This window comes from Tiliqua scincoides, chromosome 5 (assembly GCF_035046505.1).
Source record: "Tiliqua scincoides isolate rTilSci1 chromosome 5, rTilSci1.hap2, whole genome shotgun sequence".
NCBI classification, from domain to species: domain Eukaryota; kingdom Metazoa; phylum Chordata; class Lepidosauria; order Squamata; family Scincidae; genus Tiliqua; species Tiliqua scincoides.
In genome coordinates this window covers 127,439,936-127,452,896 of record NC_089825.1, presented here as the reverse complement: position 1 = coordinate 127,452,896, position 12,961 = coordinate 127,439,936, and the positions used below count along the sequence as shown (strand labels likewise).

Sequence of the window (12,961 nt, the reverse complement as noted above, 5' to 3'; positions counted from 1 at the left end):
AAATAGGACTTTCTTCTGAGTAGACCTGGCTTGTGCCCTGAGAGGTGCTGCCTTCCTACTCTGCTTGTGAGGCTCACTGTGCCACCAGCAGAGACTGGATGGTGGCCCAGCAAAGGAGAGATCCTACAAGGCAGAACGGAGTGGGAATGTCCATCAGGGGGCTGGAACACCCACAAGCCCTATTTCCACACCATTAAAACATTCTAATCCAGGGTTGTGCTCTTGCATCTGTTCACCTTCTGGTGAGAACAAGCCACACAACAGGAGAAAAACAACAAAAAAGGCACTTTGAATTAAAAATCCTTTTATTTTCAAATAAATACTCATTAGTGTGGAAAAAAAGTCACAGCATTTTGGGCTCTGTTCATTTCTGTATTGTTAAAATGAAGTCCTGTCTGTTTCACTTTCTTTACATTATCAGTCATGGTTGTCACATGGCTGGCATTGCATCCACTTAGCTTCCTGCCCACCCATCCTTCTTCCTCTTAATCTACCTATCTTGGCCTCAGTGCTAGCAGTCACATTACATGTGCATACGTTTAAATAAGTGAACACAAGCAAGTCAGCAGTGGCCAATCTATATGTACAGCAGTGAGTTATTCTTCCCTGGGCAATTACCTTTTGAAGCACTTGGTCGTGAAACAAAACCTTTTGAAGAACGTATTTGTGAAACAAAATCCCCCCTGCGCTTATACAAATCAGTCTGTACTTCCCCATTTGGGGAGTCTAAGTGATGCTTTCTGCAAAACAGAGATCATTCAAGGGGTCATGGAGGGGGGAACTGAACTGGTGGAGCAGCTCAACCCCCAGATTCCTCTGCTTTGCCTTGGGGAAAACTAGACAGCAGAGCCAAACCCCTCCTCTCTTGCACCCACCTACCCACACCTCCCATCAAGGAGAGTGCTTTCGTGGTTCAGTTTACATTTAAAAGGGAGGAATGCCGTAGTGATCAGATGAGGAGGAAAATCCCTAAAATACTTTGGCAAGAGCAAAGCTGGAGGGTGGGAAAGAGTGGCTGAGAGAGAGCACAGTGATGATGGCCCCTAGGAACTGCGGAGGGAGTAAAATTTAGAAAGGAAGTTCTGGAGGGGGATAGAGTTGAAGGGAATAAGAGCAAGTGGAAGATTGATTTATACGAAGAGGGAGGGAAAGGCCAGCAGTTCTCTGCTGATGTGGACAGAGAAGTTTAAAGTTTATGGAAGACAGGAGGGATGTGTACAGCCAGAAAGATGGGGGAGGAGTTTGTAAATGTGGATGGAGAGGATGGTGGTCTTGTGCAAAAGCAGGGGAAGCAGAAGAGCAGTGAACAAGGCAGAAAGGGGGGGATGGAATGTCAGGAATGGTCCCTGGCTGGACGGAAGGCTATATGGACGGTGCAGACTTGAGATGGGGCTGAGCCATCTCTGCAGGCCACTTCACTGCTGAGGTTCTGTGACGCAGAGTGTTGCCCTTTTTGCCCCCTCCAGTTCTGTTGGCACCAGATTTCTCTCTCTCTCTATATATATACACACACACACACACACGCAGATATACAGTATATGACAATGAAGGCTGGCTCAGACAGGCCGCCCAGTCCGTCCTGTCCTGGCAGCAGCAGGTGACCCACGAGCATTGGGGGAACCCCTGGGATCTGGCTGGCGTGATGGGGAGCTCCTAGCTGGGGAGCCCCTAGCAGGGGAGCCCCGGGGATCTGGACGGCGGGCTGGAGAGGCATTTGCCGGGCTGCTACGGTTGGTGGGCGTCCTAGCAGGAGAGGACCGATTGAGTGTAGGAGAGGCTCGAGCAGGGGCTGGAGACGCCCGAGCTGGAGCTGGAGATGCCCGAGCCGGGGCTGGAGAGGCAGATGGGCCTGGTGTGGGTCCGCTGGTCACATCGATGGTCAGCACCCCGTGGACCTGGGAGAGCTGTGGGCTGTCCAGGCTAGCAACCAGTTGGCGGCGCCCTGCGCGCAGGGGTACGAAACGCTGACGTAACCTCACTGTCTGGTGTGGGCCAATATCCCTGCAAAGAGAAAGGAGAGTCAGAATTCCTGGTCTGTGTCTCGGAATGCAGCGGTGCCCAGTCCAGTTAGAGCAAGGGGTGGGGGGAGGAAAGGGACAGAGCTTAATCTAAGGGCAATGTTGAGACTCAAGACTTTTGAAAAGCTGAAACAGACTTCAGAACTCCTGCCCTGTAGTGAGAGACAGGCATTTTGCACATGTACAAAAGCACAGTAGGTAGGAACAGTGGGAATCTCGTCCATCCATTCGTGCGCGTCACTAACTACGTGACGAATTTGGCTACCTTAAGAGAGTCATAGGAGCGCTTCATTTTTGCTACTACTTTGCAATAGGTAGAATATTTTCCCCAGGAAGACTTTGGCCAGTGGCGTAGCTAGAGGGGGTGCAAAGCACTGTTTTGTGAGGAGCCTCACTGCAGTGTGCAAGTAGCCCCTTCCCCTCCTCTTCAGAGCCATTCCAGGCAGGGGGCATGGAGGCATTCACCTCTTTTTTGCTCCCACCACTCAGAATGGCTCTGAAAGGGAAGGGACGCTTGCACGCTATAGTGACGCTCCCCCCAAAACTTAGTGCTTTGCACCCCCTCTAGCTATGCAACTGCCTTTGGCACAACTCCCTAGTCTCCATACACACTGTAGCCAAGTACAGGTAACTGACTTGGGTTCCAATCCTATCCAATTTTCCAGAGCCGGTGCTGCTGTGCCAGTGGGATATGTACTGCTTCCTGTGCTGGGGAGGCAGTCACAGAGGCCGCCTCAAGGCGTGGGAACATTTGTTCCCTTACCTCGGGGCTGCATTTTGGCTGTACTGGTGCTGAAAGTTGGGCCCTTAATCTCATATTCATCCCCCATTTTCTCCCTGCATCCGTTTCCGGCCCCTTCCCCTGCCAGGCACATTGATGGCATCATAATCACACTGATGGCATCATTTTTATGGCATCATAAAATCACTGATGGCATCATAATGATGCCAGGCACACTGATGGCATCATTATTTGATTCTCGCAATGAACATGCTCATTGTGAGGGCTAACACTTTTCCTAAACACCGTGTCCACTGCAGAAGCACAGCCCTTGACACACAGTCACTGGGAGGTGCGAAGGACCAGATGCATGCGCAATCGAAGAAGGGAGGCTAGCACTGGAGGGTGGGCAGGGAGTGGTCCTCCCCAACATATTAAGTGAAAAGCAGATTCCAGAGAATGGAAGGAGCAGGGGGAAAGACGTACTTGTGCAGGGCTTAAAAAAAAAAAAAAGGATCACTCACCCCACTGTCATTGTGTTGGGGGTGGAAAGCCCCGAGCCCTCCATGTGGAAGATGGAATTTGTTAGCGTCACAGGAAGCGGGTTCTTGAAGACAATCTGGACTTCAGTCTCTTGTCCAACAATGGCTGGGCCCAGCAGCTGAGAAAGAGAGAGAACCACGTTACTTTTTGGGGGGATGGAGCAGGGATGAGGCGATGAACACACGCTTGAGTTGCACTCACACCAAGACAAATGCTATGAGGGCACTAGTGTAGCTACAGGGGAGGCGCAGTAAGTCTTGTAGGTGCTACAACACGCTGTGCAAGTTTAACCCTCCCACTCACTGTCAGAGCTATTCCGGACAGCCAGATGCAACATGCAGGACATGAGAGTTGAGTATATGGGCACAGCCCCCCCATTGGCTTTTAGACTCAGACTTCAAGCGTAGGGATCCAGTGCATACCGTGAGCGTGAGGTCTGGAGTGCGCAGCCGGAAGGTGTGCTCTTTGGCCAGCGTCTGTCCAGTCTCTGCAACTTTCCCAGAGATGCTGAGCTTCATGGCACCCTGGTCCACGAGGTGGGGCTTGTACTCAGGGTAGGAGATCACCATGGGGACGGCTTGTGCTGGAGGGAGACAAATTCAGGGTCACACAAGACTATACTTGACAATCATGACAAGCAGAAGGGGACCACAGTCTTTTTGTTTGAGGCAGAAACAGACACAAGGTTGTGGCCAGGCCCAGGAACTGGGTGCTTGAAGTGGTGTTCATCCCCCTTCCAGAGCTAATTCCCGGGGGGGGGGTGTGTGTAAATCAGAACTGAAGCATCATACTATACAACAGGGCTGGGCAAACATTTTGGCAGGAGGGGCCACATTACCTCTCTGTGTTGCAGGCTGGGAAAAAATGAACTTACATTTCAAATTTGAATACATTTATATAAATGAATGATTAGAAACAGATCTTATATGGATGAATGAATTTTACTGAGTTTATTTATAGTACACATAAGAACATGAGCTCTGCTGGATCAGGCCAAGGGCCCATCTAGTCCAGCTTCCTGTATCTCACAGTGGCCCACCAAATGCCCCAGGGAGCACACAAGACAAGAGGCACAACCTGCGTCCCGGTGCCCTCCACTGCATCTGGCAATCAGAGGTAGCTTGCCTCTAAAAACCAAGAGCTTGCACATACCTACTATGACTTGTAACCCGTAATGATGTAACCTGCAAACAGGGGAGAAACCATCAGAACCTGTATCCCACATCTTTTCCAATTTAAGTTGCTTGGTTTTTGTTTTTGTTTTTCTCTAACTGCTTAGCAGAGAACAACCAGAGTCCTGGCGGAGTCGCCACTGATAGAGAGATTTCTGGGATTCGGTCTCTGAGTCAATGCTAAGCAGACACAGACTCCTTTAAAAGCGTATAGAAAGTTTATTTACATGCTATTTACAGATTAGGAATAGATTAGGATGGATACAGGTTCGAAGTTACCCCATGGTGGATCATTGATTTCTCAGAGAACCACACCCAAAACTTCTTACTTGTACTCTGTCACAAACAACTGACCCATGTGATATTGCATGTCACTTCCACTTCCTTATTGGGCATACTGGTGCATGGTTCCAGCCCTAACTGGGAAGTCTGTTAGCCATGTATGGAGAAGTTTCTGGCCTGCAACTTTGATTACATAAGTCCCTGGAATTTTCCTTTTGGGAAAGCTATGACGCACATGTATTTCTCTGCAGGTCATCTTGACATAATGACCTTTTTTATCCTGTTTTTAACAAAAACTAGTCACTACTTTGGCTCCTAATTTCAGGTGTTTTTCTTATCTGAGAGAAGTTAGGTTAACCCTTAAAATATCCATCAACTTCTCCTCTAGAAATTTGTCCAATGAGGCATGAGGACTATAACTCAGCCCGCAGCTCATGTCCAGTGGTTGCGACCAGCAGTCGCAGGCCAGTGCGAGCTCCAACAGTCTCTGACGGGCCAGATGTTCATTGGAGACTGTGGGGTGGATTGGGGGAAACTGAGGGTCATAAAAGGCCCCCAGGCTGGGGTTTGCCCACCCCTGCTATGGTTAGCAACCTTCAGTCTCAAAAGACTATGGTATAAGCCTACAGCACCCAGTATTCCCAGGCAGTCTCCCATCCAAGTACTAATCAGGCCTGACCCTGCTTAGCTTCCAAGATCAGATGAGATTGCACATGTGCAAAGCTGCTTTCAGATTATGCAGACCTTCCTGCTCCTCTCTCACCAAGAAAGGAACGCCTCCTCTAAAGTAGAACCTGGCAATCTCCTGCTTGTCATAGCACTTAATTAAAAATAAGTTTCAAAAACCACCCCTTGCTCAATTAATTAGGGCCAGCACTCTATGCGATCAAAGAACTTGGCGGTGTGTTTGTGACTGTCATGTTCCACAGAATTTAAAACAGTGTGGCCCTAGGTGTAGACTAATAATCTGCCAACACAACAGGGTGGATCAGGTGAATCTCATTTGGGAGGGAATTTGATGACATATGGGACAAGGTTCTGTCCCTAGTAGGAGACACATGGCTGAGAGCAGCAGTCATGTGGATTTTGACTTCTTGGGATTAACGACAGCAGGGATTGGTTAGCCTGCCCTTCTGGGTGGCAGGGTTGCCAATATGAAGGGCTGCCAATATATGAAGGGCTGCCAATGCTCCAGGAGGATCAGTTTGAGGGCACAGATATCCTTCCCATGGAAAAGCCAAAGGAATCAAGAGACTGTCATGATGCTCAGGAATGCATCACACCGAGTGGACGCATATATGGAAGTGGACTCGTGTAGGGAATTGTATGTGCAGTCACATGGTGGGAAGCCAGAATTAACAATGTCTGCCTGCTGCACGCACATGCACTTCAGGGGCCACACATATGAACACGGCAGCCAAGTTTAGCCAGTCTTACTTCCGCCTGCTGGAATCTGAACTTGCCGCTGCTCCTGCTTGAAGCTGTTGCCCGTTACACCCGTGTAATACATGACGGCCACAAAGAGGTTAACTGAGACATTGCGGGGCATGTTGCTCCGGTTCTTCAGGTTGACCCGCAGTGAAATATCTTGGCCTGTGTAGGCCTCTTGCGTGTCTACAGTCACTGAAATGTCATCTCCCCATTCCTTGTTGGTGTAGATGTGGGCTTTGGTGCCGTGCTTGGCTGCCGTTTCCACGGCCTTGCGCTCAGCATCTGACCCTGGGAAGAGACCAAAGAGATCAAGAGGTGCTCGCTTATTGCCGCAACTTGGGTGCCCAGGCACCCTCTCTCCCCAAAGAACCCCCAGCCCCATCTCTGCCCACCATCATACCTTCGGGATGTTTGTAGAGGTCGGTGATGTCTTGACGCTGCTGGGAGCCTACTGCCTTGGTGCTGATCAAGTGTCCAATGGCCTTCTCCTCCACATAGACTATCTTGAAAGACCCATCACGCTGGCGCTGCCAGTACACTTTGTCACTGTTCACCTGCAGAGGGCGCCAGAGGAGGGGAAATCAGCAGTGCCTCTTGTCATATGCTTTGCAGGGCTATAAGAGTTCAGTTGAGTTTTGAACTCTCAAAGTGCCTAGTAAACATCAAAAGCTGCCAGTGGCAAGGATTCTCTATGGCAGCAATTTTCAACCAGTGCGCTGTGGCCCATTGGTGTGTCGCAAAAGGTCCACAGGTGTACCACGGGAGTTGGGAGCACAGCGGCTGAAAATTGTTGAAAAAGATCTTCTGGGTTCTGTGGCTCTGCTTCTAGGACAATTTCTAGGGCAGAGATGGCAGAGGAAGAAAGACAGACCATTCATTTCTACAGACAGTTGACCTAGAAGCAGAGCCGCAGAACCCACAAGTCTCCCAGAAGCTGGAAGTGACATCAGAAGCGGTGAAGATCATAAAGACCATAGATGTCAGTGTGCCATGAGAAGAAAAATGTTGAAAATTGCTGCTCTGTGCAGAGTGGCATCATACTAGAGCAGGGGTGCCCAAACCCCGGCCCGGGGGCCACTTGCAGCCCTCGAGGCCTCTCAATGGGGCCCTCAGGGAGCCCCCAGTTTCCATTGGGCCTCTGGCCCTCTGGAGATTTGTTGAAGCCTGCACTGGCCCAACGCAACTTCTCTTAGCGTAAGGGCGACTGTTTGACCTCTCGTGTGAGCTGTGGGATGAGAGCTCCCTCCACTGCTTGCTCTTTCACATCCGTGATGCAGCAGCAGCACCAGCCTTGCTTGGTGCAAGGCCTTTTATAGGCATTGAGCTATTGCAAGACCTTCATTCATTCATATAAGTTCATCTTTAATATATTCATTTATTTAAACTTATGTAAAATTATTCAAATTTTAAGTGTAAATTAATTCTTTTTTTTCCCCCGGCCCCCGACACAGTGTCAGAGAGCTGATGTGGCCCTCCTGCCAAAATCTTTGGACACCCCTGTACTAGAGCATAAATCTAGAATGAAAAGCAGCTCTTTTTTAAATCAGAAGCACCAATAAAGCCTGTAGAGGTGTCTTTATCTCTGAGGTCACATCAACATCTGCCTTCCACAGGGGTTCTCCCAGGACCTGAAGAGACCAGGCCTGTCTGTGACCAAGACAGGCCCCCTAGAAAGGCATGGACAGAGGGGTGTACTCTGCTAACAACCACCTGAGCAAAACTGTTGGGAGCAAGTACCTCAGCAAAGCAGAAGGACGCATCGTATTTCATGTAGACCAGCCCGTTCTTGATGGCCTCCACGGAGCAGGGCCCGCAGCAGAAGATGCCTGTTGGGGAAAGCAGGGAAGGATTAATGAAGCGTAGAGCTGGGAATGGAAGCACTTTCAGGAACAGAGGATGGTGTTCGGTGTTAATCTGAGGAACTCCTTGCAGAATGATTTTGAGCGATTTTATTCGTAAATAATGTTAATTTATTATGATAATTGGCTCTCCCAGTGCCACCGTTCAGCAGCGCTGCTTCTGCAGAGGTGCTGGAAGATGGAAGGAGACATCAGAAAGCAAGGAACAGCATGAGGGATGCAGCAGGCCGAGAGGCATGAGAAATTGCTGAGGCAGTGGGAGAACCCAATTATCACGCAAGTCGCCCTTTCAGCAGTGTTGCTTTGCAGAGCGCCTCTCAGTTACTAAGCTGTGAAGAGATGCCTTGGCAGAAGCAGTGCTGAAAGGATGGCCTGAGTGATAACAGGTTCTCTCCCACATCTTGAAAATATTATCAAGATTATTATGCAAATTATAGATTTGTACAATTAAGGATCTCCCTTCCAGGGGAGTTAAGAACTACCCTTTCCCTCCTGGCTTTTCAGCAAAGGCTCAAAACATCTTTATTTTGCCAGGCATTTCAGCAATGGGTTGGTAGTAACCTCCTGTGCCTCTATATACAGTGTGTCATTTTGCTGCTATTCTCTCAGATGTGGTTTTATTTTTAATCAAGTCTGGTCTAAATAGCCAATCCCCAAAGGTTTTTATTGCTTGCTTTGCTTATTCTGTTTGACTGTTTTTTTAAGGAACTTTGCAAGCTGCCTTGGGCTCTTGCCTCAGCCAGGGGAAGATACACCATCACCCTATCCCACTGATGTCTTGGCTATAACTTTTGATAGAACAGATATACATTGACATTGTTTCATTGCATTCGGCATGAAATCATGCATCAATAATAAAAATAATAATAATAATACAGGTATTTATATACCGCCTTTCTTGGTCTTTATTCAAGACTTTATTCAAGGCGGTTTACATAGGCAGGCCGATTAAATCCCCGTAAGGATTTTTACAATTGAAAGAAGGTTCTATCTTTCAAGAACCACAACAGTCCAGATGTTTCACTCTGATCTGGTTTCACATTCTGGCCTCCATCCTCCCACGCTCAGAGCAGATGGAATAGCTCAGCTTCAGCTTGTCAGCTGCTCCAAGGTCGCACGGTGCCGGCGGCCTCGAACTGGCAACCTTGTGGATGTTATCTTCAGGCAAATGGAGGCTCTGCCCTCTAGACCAGACCTCCTGCCCTATCATATCAAATGATATGTAACATCATGGTAAGCAGTGTCACCCCCCCAGTGCGCATCACCCACACCCCCTAGCAATGCCACTGTTTCTAGCCATTATCTGCTTCACAGTGTCACTTCCAGCCCTCAGTAGGTACCATGGATGCTATTTGGGCCGCTGTAGGGAATAAGTTTAACAGCCCTGCCCTAGACTGAGGTCTCTGGTCACCTGCAGTGGTAATGCAGCAGCAGCATCGTCTAGATCAGGTCCACTGCTCACAGCCACCACGGTGCAAGAGAAAGGTGACTGGCTCCAGACCCCAGGCTGAGACTCCCCCAAATATATTACACCCTTCCCCACCCACAGCACCCTTCTGCAACTCACCACTGCTGGACTCTTGGGGGGTGGCGTCCACCACCTGCCACCCATCAAACCCTGAAGGAAGATCTGGCCGCGTCATCCAGCAGTCGTTCCAGACGTGGAAGTTCCTGCATCGGGAGACGGCGATTTGGGTTAGATGACGGCAATGCCAGCCTCAACTCCTACTTGCTCCCCCCCCCCGGGCACTGCAACCCCTGCTGGGTAGGACAAGCCTTTGCTCCCTCACCAGACGGAGTCGGCATTGAGGTTCTCCAGGGGCTTCATGTTCTCATCAAAGTAGATGTCCATGGTGAGGCTGACGTCCGTGTCATGCGCCGAGTTGTAGTTGGTGACAGTCCGGGTGGCAATGCCCAGGCACCGCAGCACTGGGGAGAGAAGAAGGGACCTGCATTTGCTGCCGTGCCTTTACCCCCAGCCTCCCACTACTCCTGCTCCCCCCAGGTTTGAGTCTTCCTGTGTCAGCTGGCAAAAAGACTCTCACTTCCTATATTTGGCTGGCAGTTTGACTAGCCAGAGAGCCAAAACTAGCACAGAAGGCCAACAGTCCCGCTGTCACCTAAGAAAGATCCACCCAGAAACTCAAAGTGCATGTGCATATTTGTGCTTGTGTGTGTCAGTGAACTAGACACCTCGCTCCCCGTCTCTGCTTCTCTTCAGGTCTCCTCCCCACCTAGATTCTTTCTTCCCCTGCCCCACGCGCTCTCTCACCATCACCCCCAAACGGCAGCTACCTGTCGTCACAACTCCAGCAAACACCCAGCACTGGCCGTAGAGGACGGGGTAGCCCGTTTTGTGATACTGCAGGAGGATGTCCCGGCTGCCCACCCAGGCCGAGGGGTTGGTGCCGCGGGAATAGTCGCCCGTCCAGTTCCCCACCAGCACCCCGTTGTCATCCAGGGAGTTCACCTGAAAGGAAGAGAACACCAAAGCGATGAGCTGGGAAATAGTCTGCCAGAAACTCACTCCGCCAGGATGTTCTGCCAGTTTTGAAGAGGACAGGGAGGTGCACCAAGGCTGGATCCTGCCTCAGGGGTGGCTTGATCCCAGGGGCACCAGCTGCACTGGGGCATCACATCTACAAGGAGCTGAAAGGTGGGAACAGCAGGACAAGATGACCAAAAGGCAGGAAGGTCACTTGAAGAGTGTCACAACGGCCCTCCATCTCAATACAGGAGAGCAGCTGCCCAAATCAACTGATGATTAACGATGCTGTTCATCTGTGGAACCCCTGCCACTGAATGCTGAAAAATGCGCCAGCCTGGCTGGTCCAACTCATCACATATAATTTTTTTTTTTTTAAAGAAGATTTGCATCCATCAGATCATATCAGCAAATTCCTATACTACCACAGTAAAGTGATTTACATAAGAACATAAGAACAGCCCCACTGGCTCAGGCCATAGGCCCGTCTAGTCCAGCTTCCTTTATCTCACAGCGGCCCACCAAATGCCCCAGGGAGCACACCGGATAACAAGAAGACCTGCAAGGCCTCCTGGGAATTGTAGTTTATGAACATAAGAACAGCCCCACTGGATCAGGCCATAGGCCCATCTCGTCCAGCTTCCTGTATCTCACAGCGGCCCACCAAATGCCCCAGGGAGCACACCAGATAACAAGAGACCTCATCCTGGTGCCCTCCCTTGCATCTGGCATAGCCCATTTCTAAAATCAGTAGGTTGCGCATACGCATCATGGCTTGTACCCCATAATGGATTTTTCCTCCAGAAACTTGTCCAATCCCCTTTTAAAGGCGTCTAGGCTAGACGCCAGCACCACATCCTGTGGCAAGGAGTTCCACAGACCGACCACATGCCGAGTAAATAAATATTTTCTTTTGTCTGTCCTAACCCGCCCAACACTCAACTTTAGTGGATGTCCCCTGGTTCTGGTATTATGTGAGAGTGTAAAGAGCATCTCCCTATCCACTCTGTCCATCCCCCTATGCATCCTTATTTGAGAATAACTTATATGGAACTCAGTTAAATGTCTTTTGAATGAACAGTAACAGGATCAGCCAGGCCATCTTGTGTGTTGTCTTATGCACTTTCTAACTTTCCCCATCCAAACAGACTCCTAACAAAGTGATCTGCTTCTGTGAATGGAATGGGTGGCTAAAGTTGGTGCCTGGTTTGAGGCAGGGGTGCACCCTGGTTATAAGTACTAGAACGTCTTTCTGGGCATGTGCAAAGGACTCTCTTGATTTGAGTGTAAGGCTTCAGGTAGAAATAGACAGCTTCTAGCCAATTTGGAAATAAACAGCTGGCTAGAGGGCATTAATGGCGGCCATTGGATGTTCCCTGAACTTATGAGTTGCCATTGAAAATGAGGGTACAGGTAAAGATAAAGAAGAATCAAGAGAAAGAGGAGCACATATAATAAAAGGAATGAAAGAACTGAACAGAGGGAAGAATCAACTAAAGCAGGAGTGGTCAACCCATGGTAAACGTGCCTCTAGTGGAACGTGGACACTTTGAAAGTAGCACACTGTGGGGCCCTCTGCCTCAAGATCCCCTTGTGGAGGCCAGGTCTACCCTTTGGGCACAGGGTATCTCAAGGCAGCAATCAGGTCTATCTTTGGCTTCGAGTGGCCACTCAAAAAGACACTGAGAAATTGAGATTTCTGACACAGGCCCTTCCAAGGCATCCTAGGGTCTGAGGTAGGGCCAGTTCCAACTGCAAAGGCATCAATCAAAGGTCCAAGTTCTGGCACCAAGCCGCCTGCTGGCTTCAGTGTTCGGCTAAAAAATAAACTATGCTAAAAAATAAACGCTAGGACACGCAACTCCCCCCCCTTCCCCAAAATAGGACCACCCAAGAATTGCCTGACGGACGCTGTCGTCATGACAAATTAAGGGGCGTGAAAGGGAGGGGGAGCCGAAACTTTTGCGACCCCCTTCCAAGGGGTACAATATGATCGCCAAAGACCGAACCAGAAACCTGCAATTTCTCACAAGCATTTTGGCTGGGGCAGCCAAGCCAGGCTGCAACCCTCTGCATCTTCAAGACTCTCCCCCACCCCAATAAGATCTACAAGAGAGGGCCAAACAGAACCACTGCCCCTCTCTCCGCCAAGGCGGAGCGGTCTCGTCCACTTCCCCTGTAAGACGCCTTCCCCCCCCCCCGGTATCCCAAGAAGCAATTCCTCGCCCCCCCCCTCACCAAACGCTGGAGACCCAGCCAAGCCGATCCCTGTTTCTACACCTGTGCAATAGGCAGGACTTGTAAAGTGCAGGAGCTGTGACACCCCTTCTCTCTCTTCCCCCCCCCTCCAAATTTCTGTGGCCAATAATCCGAGTGGAAGCAAGGGGGGGGGGGTGTGTGTTCAAGAACGGAGGGGCACACTTATGTGAGGACTGGGGGGTGGGCTCGAA

General features: G+C 49.9%; 1 protein-coding gene across 1 annotated transcript in view; it reads right to left on the bottom strand.

Annotated features, from left to right (window-relative positions):
• Positions 1-620: 620 nt before the first annotated feature.
• TGM1 (transglutaminase 1) overlaps positions 621-12,961 on the bottom strand; it is a 43,308-nt gene continuing 30,967 nt past the window's right edge. Inside the window, exons 7-15 of the mRNA XM_066629055.1 lie at positions 10,322-10,496; positions 9,817-9,955; positions 9,594-9,697; positions 7,905-7,993; positions 6,568-6,721; positions 6,174-6,455; positions 3,705-3,865; positions 3,264-3,400; positions 621-2,001 (exon numbers count right to left, since the gene is read on the bottom strand). Coding sequence (XP_066485152.1) covers positions 1,557-2,001; positions 3,264-3,400; positions 3,705-3,865; positions 6,174-6,455; positions 6,568-6,721; positions 7,905-7,993; positions 9,594-9,697; positions 9,817-9,955; positions 10,322-10,496 — 1,686 coding nt within the window. The 3' untranslated portion in view covers positions 621-1,556. The remainder of the gene's footprint in view (positions 2,002-3,263; positions 3,401-3,704; positions 3,866-6,173; positions 6,456-6,567; positions 6,722-7,904; positions 7,994-9,593; positions 9,698-9,816; positions 9,956-10,321; positions 10,497-12,961) is intronic.